Below are 18395 nucleotides of genomic sequence, written 5' to 3'. Positions count from 1 at the left end.
CCCTGTGGGGCCTTTCTGGAAGCACTTTGGCACAGGATGAAATTGGGTTTGCCCTGGAGGCTGGGATGGGTGGAATGAGCACTTAGAGATGGGCTGGCAGGCTGGGAAGGGCACTGCGGGTAGAGTCCAGGAGCAGCAAAGGCCGTGACACGGGAGCTCTCCCAGGGAGGCATGAGCAAGCCCTCTGGGAACCAGAAGTCACAGTGGTCTCTGGGGGAAGGGCACACCTGGGTTGGGTCTTGAAGAGTGAGTAGACGATTTGCCAGAAAGACGAAGACGTGCCGGGGTGCGGGGCTGAGAGGGGCTGAGAGGTGGTAGAAACAGCGTTTCTGAGGGCTGCCTCCGCCGTGCTTCTGGGAAAGGCTCATTCCTGAATGAATGGAGGGAGTGCAGGTGGGGGAGGGCAGGACAAGGCTGCCTGGTCTGGTGACTTCATCCGGCAGGGGAGAGAGAAGGAAGGGGACCCCGTTTATTGACTAGCCCTGCTGGGGCCCATCTGCGCCCAGGCCATCTTCGAGCCCATTCTGCAGATGAAGACGCCAAAGGCTTGGAGCCACTTCACAACGCCTGTGGCACCGCCGTGCTCCCCGCCTGCCAGGAGCCTTGGCGGGGCTGGGGTCAGGGACTCCTCACCTCGGGGACCCAGGGCCAGGAGGGAGATGACCCAGGGAGGGAGGAATGTGGCTCCCAAGAGCCGGGCAGCTGCTGCAGGAAGGGATAACAGACCTAGCGATTGTTCGCAGAGCCAAATCGGCTCCAGGTGAAAGAGGGCTGCGGGAGCTGTAAGGTGACACCGCCGTGGGCTGGCTAATCTTGTATCTGGGCTGGGCTGCTTTCAGCTTCCCAGTTTGCATAGCTTCCTGGTCAGGCCCTAGAGGAGGGGGTGGGGAAGGAAGGCCACCTACCAAGCCCCCTCACCCCCGCCCTCCCCAACATCCTCTCTGATGGCTTAGAAATAGGACAAGAAATGAATCAGGAGGGAGAGGCTGGAAAGGTCCAGATTTCACTGATGCCCGTGTGATGTTGGGCGGTGATTATTCCCATTTTACAGAGGAGGAAACCGAGGCTCAGGGCCTTGAAAGGACCGGGACACCCAGGGGAGCTGGGGTAGTCAGTCACACCAGTGTTCAATGAGGGAGAAGAAACCGAGGCTTGTCTCCCCTCCTGGCCAGCTCGCTCAGACGTGGGCTCCCTGTGTTGGGAGGGTAGAGAGGTGGGGCCTGGCGCGCTGGCTCTGCCTGCGGCCGCTGTGTCCAATTACACAAGTCACTAGTTATCTCTGGGGGGCTGGGAGGGCAGCCTGGCCCCACACAGCCCCCACCACTCTTTGAGACTGCCAGAGTGCATCGGGCAGGCCAGGTGGAGGCTGACTTTGGTATGGCCCCACCAAGGCTGACTCCCTTGCGACCTCACCACCAGAAGCTTGGAATCTAGAAAGGTCAGGAGAACAAAGACGGAGCAGTGGGGGGGAGGATGGAACAGTGGGTCAGAACAAACAATCACTGACTTTTTTAATGGTAGGTAATATGCACACTGATGGCATTAATCATTTTTTTTTTCCTGGCAGATATTTATTGGGCGTCTCCCCTAGACCCTGTTAAGGGTGCTCAGGCAACCGTGGCTTTGCAGTCACTGTGCCAGCTAAGACAGTCTGGCTGGCAGGCCCTGGAGGGGGGAACCTTATGGACAAGGACCCATTTCAGGCACTTGAGGACGGAGGCTTCCTTATCCCCATTTCATAGATGCCTAAACTGAGAGGCGAGCCACTTGCGTGAAGACCCAGACCCAAGCCAGATCTCTCCAGTTCCTGAACCCTGTCCCCCACCCCCAGCTCCCGAACAGTGGGACCCTCCTCATGGATCCTTACCTTGCAGGACCTGGAGGCTCAAGGACAGGAGAAAACATTGGTTTCACACCTTATTTTTAAAAACCAAAAGGGGGACGAGCTATAACTGTAATGGATTGGTTTTTAGGTCACAACAAAATGGCTTCACATCAAATGAACTGATTCCCCCCACCCCCCCCAAAAAAATATCATGAAGGAAAGTGGGTGGCCAGGGCCGGGGCTGGGAGCTTCCTTCCCACTGGGCGTCTTTCAATAATTTTCAAATTTGTGCTGTGTGCAGCTATTATCTGTCCACCCAAATCAGTTAAAAAATTTCAAGGGATGAAAAGGCGTATTTGTGGCTCAGGCCTTGGTCTGGACCTTCTTGGCTCCTAGCTTTGGGAGCCAGAGCTTGTCCCAGGGAGAAAGAGTACACACTCGGTGAGAGATGAATGCTATTGGCTGCTCCCTGTGAGCACCCCAGCGTGGAGAATGAATGAGATAGTCCCGCAAACCGGGGTTTGAGTCCAGGCTCTGGAGCCTCCCAGTCTCGTTACCTTGGGCACTCTTGGATGGGAGCTGTGAATGTGGAAGGATATGATACTTCATTCCCAGTGTGGCACTAATGGGCCAGCTTTGAGGTTTCCAAGATGCCCAGAGCAAGCCAGACCTGAAACAGTGCCTCTCTCATGGGCCAAGGGATGCCCAAGTTGCTGTAGGAGAGGCCAGGGGAAGAGCTGATTCCCCTGGGGAAGTCAGGGGCAAGGAAAGTGTCTCCGTCTCTGAGACGGCCCTTTCCAGATGACAGGAGTACCCAGGCAGAGGCACAGGGAGAGGTAGGGAAGTCAGGGGCAAGGAAAGTGTCTCCGTCTCTGAGACGGCCCTTTCCAGATGACAGGAGTACCCAGGCAGAGGCACAGGGAGAGGTAGGAGAGACGGAGGTGAGCCTGTGTGAGCTATAGTGAAGATTCCCCTGGGAACCTTTTCTGTAGTGGTTAGAGAACGGCAAAGAGTCAGCTGCAGGAGCAGGTAAGGAAGAGGATGCTGACATTTTGGGGTAGAATAGGTGGGATTTGCAGGGAATGACAGGATACCTGAAGCAAGTGAGTCATAAGGATGTTACAGAGCGTTCAGGGATATGCTTAGAGTGATGCCAGCTGGGAATGATTTTTACATTTTCAGATGATTAGGTAAAAAAACAAAACGAAAGAAGAATAAGGTTCCACACACAGGAAAATTACATAAAATTCACACTTTAGTGTCCATAAATAAAGTTTTATCGGAACACAGCCATGCTCATTCCTTCGCATATTGTCTGTGGCTGATTTTATACTACAGTGGCAGAATTGAGTAGTTGAGACGTAAACCCTACAGGCAGCAAAGCCTAAAATACTGACTAGCTGGCCCTTACGCAAAATAATTTGCCACTCTTGGCTTAGAGGGAGTCTCCATGGACGGGGAGCGGTGCAGATGAGGCTGGAGAAGAGACAGAGCCAAGCCAACAGGGCCTCCTGCCTGCATAGTCACTGAGCTTAAGCTGAAGGCAAGTGGGAGCTACTGAGGAGTCGGGGGGAGAGTGACCAGCTCAGATCAACGTTGGAGAAGGGTCACTGACTGCTTTTCAAAGATAGATGAAGGTGGGCAGGGGACATCTGGAGCCCGAAGCCCAGCCGGAGGCAGCTCCAAAGGCCTAGCAAAGGCCAGTGGGACACTTCCCCTCCCCCGTTGAGGGCATTTGCGGGGACCTAGCCTTGAGGTGTCTCTGCCCTTCCCACGCACCGTCGCCTATAGTTCAGAGCCGTGCTTGCTGTATACCCAGGGTACCCCGCGCACGGCGCGGAAGTGACTGCCTCACCCAGGAGCCCCGGAGCGGAAGGAACTGCCAGAAGGGCGGGAAGCACGTGAAGGCCACCTCGGAGCCCGAAGCAGGACCATGAGGAGCCAGGGTATAAAGTGGTGGGCGCTCGGAGAGCCGCTGGTGGCCCGATGGCAGGAGAGGAGGCTCAAGAGGTAGGCAGGGCGCGGACCTTGGGGCCTTGAGTGCCTGCTTAATTGTGTGGGGGAGGGGAGGCCTAAGCCCAGGAGCCCCAGGAGTCGAGTCACGGAGCCGGGCCTGGTGGCTCTGGCATACACGTACAGGGACCAGTCCAGGAGGGGGTCGGAAGGATACAGGCAGACAAAGGTCCGTGGAACCCTGGTCGGTATACACTGGCCACCCAGGCAGACACACAGACCTGTGTAGACTCGGTCTAAGGCCTAACGCTGTGCAAGCACCACAACGGAAGACCAGGCCTCTGCACCCCATCCGAGATGGGTGTACACATAAGCAGAGCTCCCCGGAGTCACGCCCGCACACGGGCTCTAGAGGCCCCTCCGCACGGTCACAGATCTGTGCACACAGTCACGGTCCAGGTCCACGCAGGCACGGCCGCCGATGCACGCGCACACCGTAACGCAGATGTGCACGCCCAGGCACTCCCGGGAACTGTAGGTCACCCAGTCCCATATGCACACTGCAAAACACAGACGCACACATTCGCGCACGCACAGAACCGGACACGCAGACCCGTGCGCACACGAGACAGACACGCTCTCTGACCCGCCCCGCCTCCCATCGCACACACAACCGCCCAGGACGCACCGGGCCGTGGGCCGGCGCACGCACGGTCACAGGCAGGGGCGCGCGCACACACACACACACACACACACACACACACACACACACACACTTGATCGCACGCGCGGGAGGCGCGGAGTGGCGGCGGCGGGAGACTGCGGCCCGAGGCGCCCCGGCCCTGCGCGGCGCGGCGAGCGGAGCGCTGCCGGCGGCGGAGGGGAGGGGGCTCCGGTGGGGGCGGGGCGGGGGCCGGAGCCGCCGAGCCGGGCGGGAGCGGGCACCTCTGTGCGCCACGCTCGGGCCTCGCCTCCGCACCCCCTACCCGCGCGCCTCCCGGGGGGCCCTCCCCCGCGCCCGTCCGCTCGCCGGCCCCCAGCCGCGGCCCCGGGGTGCAGCCAGGCGGCCGCGCCGGGCCCGCGGGACGGGGTGGAGGTGGGGGCGGGGGGCGGGGATCGGGATCGGGGCCGGGCCGGGGCCGCGCCGCCCGCGATGCCGGGCGCCCGCCGCAGCCGCCGCCGGAGCCCGGGATGGGGCGAGAGGCTGCGGCGGACGCCAGCATCTCCCCGCCGGGGGCCCCGGGGGCCGCGGAGCCGCCGCCGCCGCTGCTGCCGCCGCTGCTGAGACCCAGCGGGCGATGGGTGAGTTGACCCTGGCGTCCCGGGGACCCGCGCCGCAGCCCCGCCATCCCCGCACTCCCGGCCCCCCGCCTCCATCTCCGCGCCGCCGCCTCCGCGCTCGCGGCACCCCCCCGTCACGGCTCCCACGGCCCCCTCCCTGAGCGTGACCCTAGGGGCGGGGGCGGGAGCAACCGGCCGGGGGACTGGGGGGGCCCCCGAGATAGGGGGCGGGATGCCGGGCAGGCTACTCGGCTCCGGCTCCGGCGCCCCCTCCCCCAACCCGGCTGCTCCGCGGAGCTTTCCCCGGCCCCGGAGGGCAAAGCCTCTTCTCTCTGATCCCCTCCCCCGGCCTGGGCGGGGGGCGTCCCCGAGGCGCGGGGCTCGAGCGGCGCTTTGTGCGCCGTGCCCCCCCGCCCCCAAACCTCCGGCGCCGCACGGGGCTGGGGGCGGGAGGCCTCAACGCCCGCCTCCCCCACCCCCGACCCCGGGCTGCGGCGGCGGAGGCCCAGCCGCGGTCCGGGAGCAGGGCGGGTGCGGGGGCTGGGACTGTGGCTGCTCGTGGCGACCAGGCGGAGTGGGGAGAGCACCCCCGGTTCTTTTGTCGGGGGGGGGGGCTCCCGCTCTTTGCACGGCACTGCCCAGGGCGGGGGAGGGAACCTGGCTGGGGGAGGGCGCTATAAATATCTGCAAATAGTGAGTTCTGGAACCGGGGGTGGGGAGGGGAGCGCGTTTGGGTGTAAGTGGGAATGGCGGTGCCTGAGCCCGGGTGCCATGAGAAGCAGAGAAGCAGAGATGGGTCTCGGCCAGCCCTGGTGGCCTGAGGTCAGGTGACTCTCCCAGCTCTGGAAGACTCTCTAGAAGGGATGCGGGCAGGGATACTACCCTAGAGAGACCCCTCCATGGCCCCCCAGCACTGGCACTGCCGCCATCCCGATGGTACTCGTCCTCGCTCCTGGGACCCCGTCCAGAGCTGCGGATGGGGAGTTGTGGGATCCCGGTGCCCCATCTCCCAGAGCAGTTACTAAAGATCCGGGCAGGGGGGTCTCCGAGGGCTAAGGAGAGAGGCACAGGGTCCTCTGAAAGTTTGAAAGAGGTGCTACGAGCCCCAGGAGGAGAGAGAACTTGCTGGAAGAGTTGGGGCTTGCTCAGGAGAGGAGGGAAGGGCACTTGAGGTGGAGGGAGTGGCAGAAGCAGGCTCTGAGCTGTGAGTGCCTGGTATGCGTGGAGAGTTGGAAGGGGCTGGAGGGGGCTTCGGGTCAGGCAGGGCCAGGAAGGAGACCCAGGTGGGGGTGAGACTTCGGGCCCTCCCCGGGAGCTGGCACTAGTTCCTGAAGATGGTGGGGACCGGCTGGGGCTGGGAGTGCTGCCATCTGGCTGGGCACCCCCTCCGGAGTCTCCCCAGTGCCCCTGTTGCCGTCAGGGCTGCCTGACCCACATCTGGAATCCCTCTTACTGTGGTGGCTGGGCCGCTACGAGCAAGTCCACTTTCTGAGGCTCAGTTTCCGTATCTGTCAAATGGGGAGAGTCCGCCACAGAGTCGCGGAGAGGTCTGGATGAGATGTTGGATTTAGAGTGCCCAGTACCTGAGAAATAGTCAGGAAATCTCTGTCTGCTATGTCAGGATGATTACCTGGGACACTGATGTCACCTGGTGGGCCAGGCTCCCTTCACTGGCTCACCTCGTCCCAGTGATATGAGGCTCATGTGGGGCTGGAGGTGACCGGGGAAAGCCAAGGGCTGGGGGAGTTACATGTCCAGGTCCTCACATTATTCTGGGAGAAGAGAGGAGCAGTGGTTGGGGTGGGGTGGTCTGCATTGACAGCCTATTTGTCCCCACGGACACCTTAGCCATGGCATCCAGCAGACCCTGCTGTGTTCCCCAAGGCCAAAGCCTCTTTGTTCTCTGTGTGCTGCAACCCTTCTGCTAGCTGGCTTTAGCCCTGCACAGGGACCAGGGCTCCCTTCTAGAAGGTTCTCCAGACATTGAGACCAGCAAACACAATGACCTCCTGTGAGGGGCACTGTCGTGGGCAGCCAGGTGGAGACCTTAGCCCCAGGAGAATGGACTCTAGTTGAGCAGCAAATATTCTTGGGCGTCCATGATCTTGCCTAGCCCCGTGCTGGCTGCTTAGGGGCAGGGGGAGGGTGACAGTAACTGCACCGTGGGACGGTCAGGTGCAGCAGTTAAAAGCATGGATTTCAGATCTAGTGGTCCAGGTTCAAATCTCAAATCTGTCACTTCTTACTGGGCAACTGGGGACTAGTGAACTTGGCCTCTCTGGGCCTCAGTTTCCTTGCCTCTAAAATGGGAATGAGGCGTAGTATCGCTATTTGAACTGCTTGATTCTGTTTCTGGTGAGCATTCACGCCCCCTCTTTCAGAATAATTCTCCTGGTTCACCCCTGCCTCCTTGGAGATGACGCAGCCTGCCTCACTAGATTAGGGGTCTACATTGCTGTTGTCTTTCTTTGCTGTCTGTGAGTCCATGTAGGCAGAGGCCTGCCTTTCCATGTCCATTGCTGGGGCCAGGGGACAGTGGTGTGCTGGCAGCGAGTCTCTGGGAGAAGAAGGTCCTTGATGAACACTGATGGCAGGTTTCTGTGGTGTCAGCCTTCCAGCAAGGCCTCTTTGAAGCTGTACCAGCAGCTTACTCATGTCACAGTGGGTGCTGGTACATGTCAGCTTCAGCACCCAGGCATTCAGTGGGTGCTTAATAAATGGCACTTGAATGAGGAGACTGTTGGTCAGGTAGACTTGGGGAGCTGCTGGGCCATAATATAGCTGGGAGGAGGGGAGGATGTTGGATAGGATGAGGGCAGGAGCAGAGATCCCTCTGAGCCAGATAAGTTCAAATAAGTTCAAATACGGGAGATGCAGGGCCGGGGGAAGGAGGGCTGGCGCCTCCCTTCCTGGGAGCCTCCACTCCTCTGACCCTGTCTCACTCCCTCTCTAGCCTTCCCTTGACCTTGGCCTGGTTTGGGCTGTCTGCACAGAATGACCCATCTAGATCCCAAGTTTCAGCCTGGCCGAGCTCTGAGATGTGGTCCAGATAGGCCGCAAATGTCCAGTTCTATTCTCTTGCTTATGCTGTTCCCTCTGCCTGAATGTCTGTCCCCCCCCACCTCTTCCAGTGTCCCCTGAAACACTGCCACCCTTCAAAAGCCTCCTCCGTGGTGTCAGCCCTCCCCAGATCAGTCCCTTCTTCCCCTTCTGCCGTCACACCCGACCTTACAGCCCCTCTTAGGCACGCTGCCTGCCCATCAGAATACCAATACCTCTCATTTATTGCATCTTTACCACAGCCCATGACAGGGGTACCGTGATCATCCCCTTTGCCGATGGGGAAACTGAGGCACAGTGTCTTGTTAGGGATGATCCATCCTCTCCATCCGAGCTGAGCATCCATTGTGCAGGGAAGCTCCTTGCTGCGGGCTCGTGGAGAACCACATCTGTCTTGTTCATGTGTGCGCTACTGCGTGTTGGGCTAGGTTGTGAATTCCGCGTCGTATAGGAGCTCGAATGAATGAGTGATTAAGTGAATAAATGATTGGCAGCCCCAGGGAGTGCTCCTGTTCTTCTCCCCATCCTTCCCCCCTTCTTCGTCCCCATTAGAGGAGACCAGCCCTCAGGAGGGCGGCCTCAGACCACAGAGGGATGGTCCCAGGGACCTCCTTATCCACACCTCGTGGAAGGGGAAGTGAGGCCCTGGGTGGGGCCGGAAGTAGGCGCGGTGGAAGGCTGGTGGACCATCCTGCTGTGGTCTAGAACAGGGCCACATGGGGGCCCCATGGCCCTGCCGGGAATCCAGGAAGTGAACAGGGTTCCAAAATACTTTTTCTTACACCGCCTCAAGTGGAAAGTACCCTGTGGGCTCACTTTATTTTCATCTTTTCTATACAGATCAAGTTGGAACAATGGGAATCATTCACGGACCTCATCACTCCGTTGTTTTACGAATTTAGAACTTATTTGGCTCAAGACTGTGGTTCCCACTGAAGTAGGAATCCCCAGGGAGGGCCAGGGTGAGGGCCAGGACAGGAGGCCAGAGCCCTGCTGCCCCCGGGGCTCCCTCCGGGTCTGCCTTCCAGCTGCCCTCTCCGGGCAGTCTGGGAACTTCCCAGAAGGAGCAGCACAGATGGGGGTCTGAGCAAGGGAGGGCCGCCAGAGGCAGGCTCCAGGATTCTGGTTGACAGAGACCCGTGATGGATGACTTCCCAGGCTGTTCTACCCCACCTTGACCTCTGAGTCATGATCGTTTGCTGCTATTTCTCGAGCACTTACTATGTGCTGGGCATGGGGCCAAGCCCTTTGCATTATCCCAGCGACGCCTCCTAACTTCCCTCGAAGTAGGTACTATTATTATCCCCATTTGGCAGTTTGAGGGTGCCTGGGGCCCGGGGCTCAGGGCCAGGCCAGGGCAGGGATCGTATCCAGCCTGTAGGACCCCAGCCCCTGATGGGGCTCCGAGTCTAGGCCCCTCAGTCACTCCTCTGAGAATGGCTTCTGCAGTGACTTCTAGCCTAGACCCCCTTGCCCTCAACCTGGATCCTTGGACCGTGCCCACCCCCCGCCCCCGGCCTGTGTTCTCCACCTCTGCTCCCTTCTACCCTGACCCAACTCTGTACCCACCACACTGACCCCCCCACACCCTTTTTTCCAGACACCTACTGCTGCTGTTTCCTTCTGGAAACAGGTCCCAGCTGGCTATGGACCCCACGTAGCTTGCTTAACACCCTGGACAAATCACTCATGGCCCCACTCTGGCTACCCTGGGCCTGGCACACAGCCTGGGTGAATCATGGTGGGTGAGTGATGGTGGCCAGCGGAGGGGGAACGGGGAGGGCTGCCGATGGCTGGGCAGGAGCTGGGCTTCCAGGCTGGGTTACACAGGCAACTGTGTAGCTGGGGGCTGGCCCCTTGCCTGACATGGAAAAGGCATTTGGTACATATTTCTTAAGTATTTGTTGAATGGTGATGGTGAGAGAGGCGGGTGCGGGCCCCTTCCAGAAGCCATGCAGATTGGTGGGTTTGGGAGAAAGACTTGGGGGGCACCTTCCCAACCATCTCCGTGGGCTGTGATGGTGAGTGGTTGGGGCTCATTGACGGCTCGAACGGGAGTGAGATGCTGGTGCTTTCTTGGGCGATTTCGTTGCAGTTACCACAGGAGCCCTGGGTGGTGGGACTCAAGTAATCCCCATTGCATTCTAGGGAAACTGAGGCCTAGACAGGGCGGGCAGCTTGCTGGGCTCACGGCCGGGAGGTGGTTCTGCCGTCCGGAGCCTTGCCCCTTGGCCAGAAGAAGCAGTGACTGTGCTGCTCTCTGTAGTGTCCAAAGCACCCAGCACGTCATCCCAGTTGGTTCCAGCAGGAGTTGGAGGCTTAGCTAGGTTTTCAACTGTGCCCCTATCCGGGAGTCAGAGAACCTGCCCCCGAGGGGCCTTCTGTGTCTCTAAGGGGTAGTGGTGGGAAGAGAGCCCTCCTCCGGGCCAGCGGCAGAGAGGAACAAAGAGGCGAGTTGGGGGCTCTGGCACAGAGTTAGGTGCTCAGGAGCCTTTTTGGTCAGAGGAGGCGGAGCCAAGCCTTTGGTTCCATCTGGTCCTTGGAACAGCCCAGGATGGGCTTTGGGCTTTAGTCTTTGAGCCGAGACCCACAGAGCGTGGTTGACTGGCTCAAGGTCACACCTGCCACACCCAAGGTGAAGAGCAGAATGTTGAGGCTCCACCAGGGCTGGGAGGTCTGGGAGCAGGGCAGGCGGAGTCCGGCTGTGCAGGAGGAACTGGCCCCAAAGGGCCAGAGGGCAAACCCCTCGCAGGGGTGCCCAGGGCAGCCACTGGGGCCCTGGCATGTCACTGCTGTCAGAAATGTTCGGAGCCACACCTGGGTATGGGCAGTGGCCCTGTACCTGCCGTTGGGGGGCAGGTAATGGAATCTGTAGTGCCTCTGCCTCCAGGCACTGGCCCACGCGCCGAGACTGGAAATCCAGGTGCTGGCTTTCATGGCCTTTGCAGACGCTGTCCCTCTGGAAGGGCCCTCCCCCCCTCTCCTGGCAGATGCTGGCTCATCCTTGAGACTGGAAGCCCTGCTTGACCACCACCTCAAGGCCGATGCTGATCCTCCCTGCCAGGATTTCCCTCTGTCTGCTCCACAGGATGCGGAGAACCCCGAGGGCTGGGCAGGTCTGCCAAGGGCCTGGTTCCAGTGCAGGGCCTTGTCGGAGACTCCGGTGGAGTAGACAGAGAAAGAAGGTGCAGCCCAGCCTCAGGGGACTGTCAATTCAGCCCAGACAGGGGACCAGGCTGGGGAACCTTGAGGCCATGTAGCCAGCCAAACACGCCCATTTCACAGAGGGAACATTGGAGGCCCTGAGGTGCTTGGGACTGACCTGGAGTACCACGGAGAGCGGCAGAGTCGCTTTGTGGCTTGTAGGAGGAGAGCCCGGGGCTGTGTAGCCGCACCCCTCCCCCTCTCCTTTCCCAAGCTGGAGCGTCTCTCTACAGGTTCCAGGTCAGGTCTTGGAGGGCGACTGCTGCTGGGAAGAAACCCAGGAGAGCACAGTCCCCGGGGCTCAGGTCTGCACTCGGTCCTCCCATGTGGAGGGCAAAGCTCCTTAGAGGAAATGCTTGGTGTCTAAAAGCTGGCAGGAAATCCACATGGATGGTTCATTCCAGCAAAAAGATGTGCAGGAAAAAAAAATCTGGGAGAACTTAGGCCAAGGGGATAGCTCAGGGGATGGTGGGACGGTGGCTGATAGGGTCCTGTTGCTTTCGCTGTGATTTTCCAATTCTCTAGGACGTGTGCGACAGCTTTATCATCAGAAAGAAACGCAGCTATAATCTAAAAGAGAGCGGTCTAAGAAAAGGTGCCCTGAGAACAGCCCAGTTCCCCATTTGTTTGACCGTGGGGTCACTACACGTGGGTGGCTTCCAGGGGGACCAGTGGGAGCTGCCTGGCCCACTCCTCCCCCAGGTGCTGCCATCTGCCTCTCCCAGCCAGAGATGGCCCCAGGGCTGTTTGCGTCACCTCTGTCCCAGGTGCCCAGTGGGGATGTTGACCACTGTTGACCGGCGTCCTTACTGCCTCCTGCCCGGAAGCGCCTTTCCTGGGGTCCTCCTGCAACACAGTCAAGTTCTGCCTGGTGGAAATGGTATTTGTCCTCACAGCCGAGCCCTGATCCTGGGTGAGAATGTGGTTTCGGTCTCCCCCAGGCCCCCCTGCTCCTGTGTTCGGTTCAGAGCTCTCACTCTTTCGTTCGGCTGCTGTCCAGCAAGTGCCCGGGCTCAGGCTAGGTTCCGGGGGCACGGATCTGTAGACTTCAGGGCGTGACTGCGTGTGTGTGTGCATGGGTTTTGTGCACATCCCTGCCCCTACCCACAGTAAGAGCAGCTCCGTTGTGTGTGACCTCTCATCCGGCCCGTCCTGCTAATTCATTTCAGCAATGAATTAGACCCACTAAGGAGGTTCCAGGCCCCGACCCCAAAGAAATGTGACCCAAGGTCTCTTTCCTTGGGAAGGGCCGTCTTGGGGTTCATTGCAGTGCGGACTGGTGAGGGCCCAGGCCAGCACTAGTGGTGGTCAGAAGCGTCGTCCTGGAGAGACGGGAAGGCACAATGGGGAAGGGCATTCCCGCCCGGCTGCGGGTGTGCACTCCGATCCCCCACAGCCCTGGGATCCTGGGCCTGGGAACACTGCTGGCCCTCCTTGCTGCTCTTACGGCTCTAAAGCAGGCCTAAGGGGCAACAGAGCTGGAGCACGGGCTCCGGGGCTGTGAGTCCTCCTGCGGGGCGGCTGCGAGGGAATACAGGGCCCTGGAAAGGAAGCACATTGACTAGAAGATACAAGACAGAGCCTGCTGGCAGGCAGGAGGACCTGGGCTGCAGAACTTTCTGAAGGAGAACCTGGGGACCAGACCCCAGAACATAGCATCGAGAAAGTAGCACCTCTCGATTCAGCCCAGAGAAGCCGGGTCACGGAACTCAGACAGAGCAACAGACCTAGAATGCGGCCCTACCCACGGATGGCAGCCGGCAGCTGGAGGATCCAGTCCCCCAGTGGTCGGTGGGGAAACTGAGGTGGTCCAGGGATCGGGAAGTTCTGGAGCCTGGGTGAGCGTCGGTGCACATGCTCGTGGTCTCTGCTGAGCCGGGTCCTCCCCACTGCTTGCTGCTGCCTGACCTCGGGCAAGTCCTGTCTCTTCTCCAAGCCTCAGTTTTCCCATCTGTGAGATGGCTGTGTGATAGTGAGATGAGATAGAACACCTCACTTGGGAAGGGGGTGCTGTTCTTGGTGTGCAGGCTCTCCTGGGCGGTTCGTGGCGTGGTGTGGCTGTGGCCAGGACCCTGGCCACCCGCCTCCTAAAACGACCTGTCCCCTGTGGTGATGGTCTGCTCAGGGCCTTTGCTCCTTCTGCTTCCCCTTACTCAGCGAGACGTTTGGGAACTCGCTGCCTTTCTTGGGATGGTCTCTGGATCTAGCAGGTGGGAAGGACTGAGTGATTAAAGGAGCAAGAACAGATTGGTGGCTCCGTATTAAGGAGCAGAGGCCTGGTGCCTGCAGCCCTGCATGGTGTCCCCTACCATTTTTGGGGGGCCTCCTGAGTGTCCCTGGTGGAGATGGTCAGGGCCTGACCCAAGGGAGCTACGGCCCCTCCTAGGCAGGGGTGGGCTGAGATTAACTGGGGAGGAAAAAGAGAAAAGGCTTATTGTTCCAGTTTCACGGGGGCTCCCCAGGTGTCCATAACGGCAGAGCGAACCAGCTGTGCGCCTGCTCCGGGCCCGCCACTACCGCAGGAGGGGGCTTGGGCTGCTCGGGTTCCCGAGCGCTGGAGCTGTGGGCCCTGGGCCAGGAGCAGCCGCGTCACCTCCCCTGATCCCTGCAAGGACCCTGCAGGCGGGTGTGACCAGCCTCCCCTTTCATGCCTCTGCGCCAGTGGGGTCCCAGAGCTGTGGGGGGCAGAGCTGGGATTCCAACCCGTTCTTCAGTCTGCGGCAGCTCGTCGAGCCCCTGCTGCATGCGAGGCAGGGCCCTAGGCGCTGAGCACCCCAGGGTGAACCGCAGTCACTTCGTTTTTCACCTTCTTCCTTCCTGTGTTTCCTCCGGCCTGTCAGCCATGGTGTTGCTCTGGGGTCCTTTCCCGTGTCCCCCCTTTTCTGCCACTGCCCTCCCGTGGCAGGGGACCCTGTCCCATTCATGTAGGTGAGCCACATCCGGGTATGCCCTGCCCAGGCTGATCTGAACTTTTCCAAGCCCCAGCCCAGGGCTCAGAGCCCAGCAGCACTGACTGCAGGTGCGGTGTGTGGGTTTGGGGGGAGGGTCATGTATTCATCCAGCAAGCCAAGGTCAGCACCTCCTTTGCATCAGGCGGAGAGCTGGGGCCCCAGGGGAGCAGGGCCGTCCCGCCTAGTGTGGGGTGAGGAGCCCTGGGGGGCAGGCCAGGGGCCCTTGGGGGAAGTGCAGCTCCATAGAGCCCACCTGCAGACAGAGTGAAAGATTACCCAGGAACTCGGAGCCTCCTACAGGATCTGGACTTTATCCCGAGGGCAGGAGTTCCAAGCTGGGAGGGGGCAGCATTGAATGTGGCTTTTGCTTGGTTCATGGGGACCAGGCCGGGGGCCCCCTGGGAAGGCCGCTGCTCTCGTGCAGGTGAGTTCTGGCGGTGGTGCAGCCAGCGTGGGACAGTGGTACCAGGGGACAGGTGGGATGGAGAATGTTGGGGCATGGAATAGACGTGCCTGGTGATGGACGTGTGGAGTCTGCAAGGGGGAGGATGGAGGATGGCTCCTGGGCTCCTGGGTTGGGCAGCTGGGTGGACGGTCCCATCGTGTCGAGGCCCAGGAGGAATGTTGGGAATGCCGTAAGTCGTCCAGGCATCCCTGGGTGCCATGCTCGGGTCACAGGTGATCAGCTCAGGTTGTTGGGACAACTGTTTGAGTGAGTTCTTTGTGCCTGGTTTTGCAGCCAGGGGTCCCAGGCAGGATGGGAGCCGTCTAAGCCCAGGCTGCTGCCCGCCGCCCTCAGCCCGGCCCCGATTCCACGGGGTCTCCTTCTCTCTGTCCTTTAACCCCACGGCACCCTAGCTTCGCATCCCTCACCTGTGCCCTGTACCCAGGGGGAGGGCCCCCTGGGAGCACCTCCACTCCTGCCTGGGTACACGGACTGACCTCTGCGCGGGCACCCCTCCCCCGCTATGCAGGGGCTTCCTCCCCCCACCCCCTAAGGTGCATCTCATGGAACAGAGCCTGTCCAGGCCTGAATCTGTGGCCCTCCCGGCCCGTGCAGAGAAGGCCCCATGAAGACAGGCGAGGCATGGGGTGCATCCTCCCCTCCCTTCCCCCACCCACGGCCCTCGGGGCTGGAGACGGAGCTGAAGCTGGGCACTGAAGTGGCCCTTTGTACATTGTCCCCCTGGAGGCTGGGGGAGCCTGGTGGGCGGGGCTGGCACTGCCCTCACTGATCTCAGCAGGGCTGAGGAACGAGGTGGGGCGTGAAGAGGGGGGTGCTTTCTCTGCCTGGGAGCAGGACGGAGCACCCCGCTAGGTCTGGGTACGCACTGGCCTGGCCTGCTGCCCCAGGTCTCCCAAACTAGATGATACTTGTCGCTCAGAGTCTGTCATCACTTGCCTTGAGAGTTCGGTCGTCACGCACAGCGGTTTCTGGAGCGCCTGCTCTGGGCCAGGCTTTGTCCTGGCGGGTGGGGAGCCGCGGAGACGGGTGACCAGTGACTGAGGCTCAGCGTGACCCTGCTGTCCTGTGCTGACGTTCTGAGCGCTGCGGTGTGGGTGGGGGAGACAGACCACTAACACGTAAACAAGGAGACAGCTAGCTTCCGCCGTGGTTGTGGGGGAGCAGATGACCCAGGGAGGGTACAGCTGCTCTAGCCCGCAGGGCAGGAAGGCCCCTCTGAGCAGGCAGCCGCATTCCAGACAGACAAGACAGGCAGGGGCAGGACCCTGAAGATGAAAGGTGGGGACTGTGGCCAGAGCCCAGTGGACGAGGGGGGTGAGGGCAGCAAAGATCCAAGGACCAGAGTGGCAGGGCCTTTGGGCCCAGAGAGGAGTTTGGGTTTCATTCTGAGCCAGACTGGGGGGTGGATTGGGGTGCGCGTAGGGTCTTGTGGGAGGCTGTTGAGCTGGGGGTGGGGGGTTGGGGGTCATGTGGCCTGATGGGGACTTTGTAGTGACAGAATTTGCGGGGCCTAATGCCAAAGGAAAAGGTAGTGCCCCTTGTTCAAAAAGGAAGAATGTCAAGACGGAAAGAGAAAAGAAAGCAGGAAGGAGGCCAGTGAGGAGGAGGAGGAGGTGGCGGGCTGTCGGGTCCTGGGAGCGATTTGGAAGGAGGTGCGGACAGGCCCTGCGCTGCCCCCACCAGGCCTTCTGGAGCAGCCGGGGAAGAACTTTAGCTCAGGACTGGTCTACGTCCAGCCTTCTTGGATGCGACCCTGTTTAGTCCTCATGGGGTGAGGGGCTGGGACGGTCCCGCAGTGCAGATGGCGACTCTGAAGCCCAGGGATAGGAAGTGACCCAGAAAGCACTCAGGCCAGCCTCGCGGGCCTTGCTTTCCTCAAGGTGCGCTCCATTCCACAGCTGTGACAGCCGCCGCTGGGCGGAGCCACTCTGCGCCCCGCCCCCTGGGCGTGTCTCCTCTCACTTCCTGCTCTGCTCCCGGTGGGAGTGGGACCGATGGCTTATTTGGGTTTGGAAGTACAGGAATCTCTGGCCAGGGGGGGTGGTAAGTGAGTGATAAGCCTGCATGGGGTCTGGGTCAGTTAATTTTGTGGAAGGACTGGTGGCATTTTTATGAGTTAGAAGAAGCTAGGTTTTTCTCTTTCCTCTTCATTGGCTGCGCTGTTAAGATTAATAATCTGCCCGATTGATTGTCACGGGCTCCTGCTGCCCCTCCTGCTTCCTCGGCCCCACCTGGCTGGACCCTGCCCTCCTCTTTCTGCTTCCTTCACCCAGCCCTGTCCCCCTCCCAGCCATAGACCCCAGTGTGCACCCCCGCAGAGATGACGGGGGGGGGGGGAATCCCCCTATGCCCTTAGGAAATCCTTTGATCCCTGCTCCCTTGGGCCTCAGCAGCCCTACTGGGTGGGGTCCATCCCACCTGACCCATGCAGACATTCAGGCATTTGCGCCTTCACTGCACTGACGTTCACTGTCCTATACCAGGAATAGGACGCAGGGGCTCACAGCCTGTAGGGCAGGCTGACTGGCCACTGGGACGTTTCCGTCCAGGCTGGGGTGGAGGGCAGCTCCCCAGGGGAGGCAAGGGCTAAGCTGAATGTGAGAGAGGAGTCCCCCAGGGACCCCACATTCATCCCCCAACCCAGCAGTACGGATGCTGGAAGCTCTGCCCCCCATCCTCCTTCTCTGCCAGGGTCTGATTTACGTCTTCACCCTCTAAAGAAGATGCCCGGAGAGGGTAATCCCCACCACAAGGAATGAATGTGTTTGTTGCTTGTGGCGGACTGGGACATGGAGCGAGGCAGTACAGGAGCTGCTTGGGGGGTGGTCTCCTCTGGTCCCCCAGTTTCTCATCTGTGGCCAGCCACCCAGAATGCAGCCTCTTCTCCCACCACTGCAGAAAACCCTTCCCCCCCCAACGTCTCCCCCTTCCAGGGCTGTTGAGTATGGAGCCCACTTGCAGTGAACAGCGCAGGGTCTCTGAGGGGCAGTCAGGATTCAGGCTCCTCTCGCCAAGCCCCCAGTTTGTGTGAGACACCGGGTCCCTTTCCGTCCCACCTTTTTCCGCCGGTACCGCGCTCCTCCGTTTCCCATCCGCAACCCACCGAAAATGCCCCGTGGTCCCTTTGGGAGTCTGGGAACAGTTCAGGGTGACCTCCCACCCAGTGAGGGAAGAGGTGAGGCTCCAAGAGGAGAAGGGCACATGGTTTACCAAGCGCCAGGCACTGACAGGCCCCTAAGGCGGAAACTGCGCGTACGCGCACACCCCCATCCCCAGCACCTGCCACCGGCCCCTCACCTGGAAAGCCACGCGCGCGCACACCCACATTCCCGGCACCAGGCCCTGGGGAGCAGCTTCTGCAGGATGGGGCTGCCCTCGCCGTGCTCCCGGTTTCTACCAGGGACAAATGAGGAGGCCAAGGAGACCGCAGCCCCTGGGAGGTGAGGTGACTCAGCCAGGAGCGGGTGGGGCCCAGGAATCCAGCAGGTGAAAGGCCAGAGCTGGTGCCAGGCCAGGCCGCCTGTGTAGCCACGTGACTGCCACCGGTTGTCAGCCTGGGGGCGCATGAGACAGACACAGGGCTGCTGCAGCTGGGAGGGGACACTGTGGGGTGCCACTGCAGGGACCCAGGGCAGGTACTAGGTCAGGTGAGGGG

At 60.6% G+C, this 18395-nt stretch overlaps 1 protein-coding gene across 1 annotated transcript in view; it reads left to right on the top strand.

Annotated features, from left to right (window-relative positions):
- Positions 1-4969: 4969 nt before the first annotated feature.
- MGAT3 (beta-1,4-mannosyl-glycoprotein 4-beta-N-acetylglucosaminyltransferase) overlaps positions 4970-18395 on the top strand; it is a gene marked incomplete at both ends in the record, with an annotated part of 28424 nt that continues 14998 nt past the window's right edge. The window contains one exon of the mRNA XM_080812451.1: positions 4970-5084. Within this exon, the coding sequence (XP_080668577.1) occupies positions 4970-5084 (115 nt within the window). The remainder of the gene's footprint in view (positions 5085-18395) is intronic.

This window comes from Martes martes (assembly GCF_963455335.1).
Source record: "Martes martes genome assembly, chromosome: 8".
NCBI lineage: Eukaryota > Metazoa > Chordata > Mammalia > Carnivora > Mustelidae > Martes > Martes martes.
This window is presented reverse-complemented; position numbering and strand designations above follow the sequence as displayed.